This window comes from Lottia gigantea (assembly GCF_000327385.1).
Source record: "Lottia gigantea unplaced genomic scaffold LOTGIsca_37, whole genome shotgun sequence".
NCBI lineage: Eukaryota > Metazoa > Mollusca > Gastropoda > Lottiidae > Lottia > Lottia gigantea.
In genome coordinates, this window is record NW_008709259.1 from 1 (window position 1) to 1,146 (window position 1,146).

Genomic DNA, 1,146 nt, shown 5'->3' on the forward strand with positions numbered 1-1,146 from the left:
CCGTATCGTCATCAGATTCTTTCCCATTTCATCTGATGACGACATTTGTATCTTGTGTTGAAACGTTATATACCATGTATTTAAAGAAGTGTGCATATTTACGGAAACTGTCGAGGATTGCCGAATGTGTCTATCAATAAAAACCTCCTTACGCTTGGTCTGTTTTCATTTGCGTCTGATGCAATAAACCTCTGGGTCAATTTAAAAATCAACTAAAAAAAAAATAATAAAATAAAAGGGAAGCAACAAGCATAATTATGGGGAAATCACAAAGAAAAACATTCATTGAAAATTGTTAGTTTTATACAACTTTACACACCTTTTGGCGCGTTTGGGCCAAGTCAAGGACAATCTCTCAACAGTTGCTAATGCAAAAATCAACTATATCAACCAGTTTTTTCCAATTTTTCATTTCTATTTCAGATTTTGCATCTTGTGAAACGATAAAAGAATGTAACTCATCTTACACAACTGACGGTGAATATATTCATTATCCTGGTATCTTAAACAGTTCTTCAGTTCGTCTGTATTGTCACAACATGAATACCAACAGTCCTAAAACCTTCCTCACTCTCAATGCTACTAATGTGTTTGATTATCCTACTGGAAAGTGTTCAACACATTATGGTTGTCAGGTGTTTTATTATAAAAACGATTATCAAGGAAAGACAACTTTCACAAAAGTTGGTATTGATACAGATGTAAGTATGAAATTGCATTTCATCATCATCATCCTCGTCGTCCTCATCATCATCATCGCCCGTCATCGTCATCTTCATCGTCATCACCGCCATCGGTGCCATCCTCATCCTTATTATCATCAAACTTATTATTATTGATGATGATAATTGTAATAGTGACCTATAACCTTATTTGATTCGCTTCAGAAAATGTCCATCATCGAAGATGATTACTCATTTACCGTTCAACATTTTGGGGCTCAACGGCCGTATGGCTGGGTGCATTGTTGTAGTATATATAATACAAAAACGTGTTTGAGAGGAAGATCAACAATAGATGTAACTAATACAGGATTAAAGATCAGTAACTCAGTAAGTTTTTTTGAGATTGGCCCTTAAACAAATAAATTGATGTCGTCTAAATACATGTAAAGCGAGCACAGCTATCCATAACGCTTTGCAGAAT

At 34.9% G+C, this 1,146-nt stretch overlaps 1 protein-coding gene across 1 annotated transcript in view; it reads left to right on the top strand.

Moving 5' to 3' along the window:
• Positions 1-423: 423 nt before the first annotated feature.
• The window catches only part of LOTGIDRAFT_162924 (hypothetical protein), a gene marked incomplete at both ends in the record, with an annotated part of 1,717 nt that continues 994 nt past the window's right edge, over positions 424-1,146 (top strand). Inside the window, 2 exons of the mRNA XM_009058988.1 lie at positions 424-701; positions 888-1,052. Of these exons, the coding sequence (XP_009057236.1) occupies positions 424-701; positions 888-1,052 (443 nt within the window). The remainder of the gene's footprint in view (positions 702-887; positions 1,053-1,146) is intronic.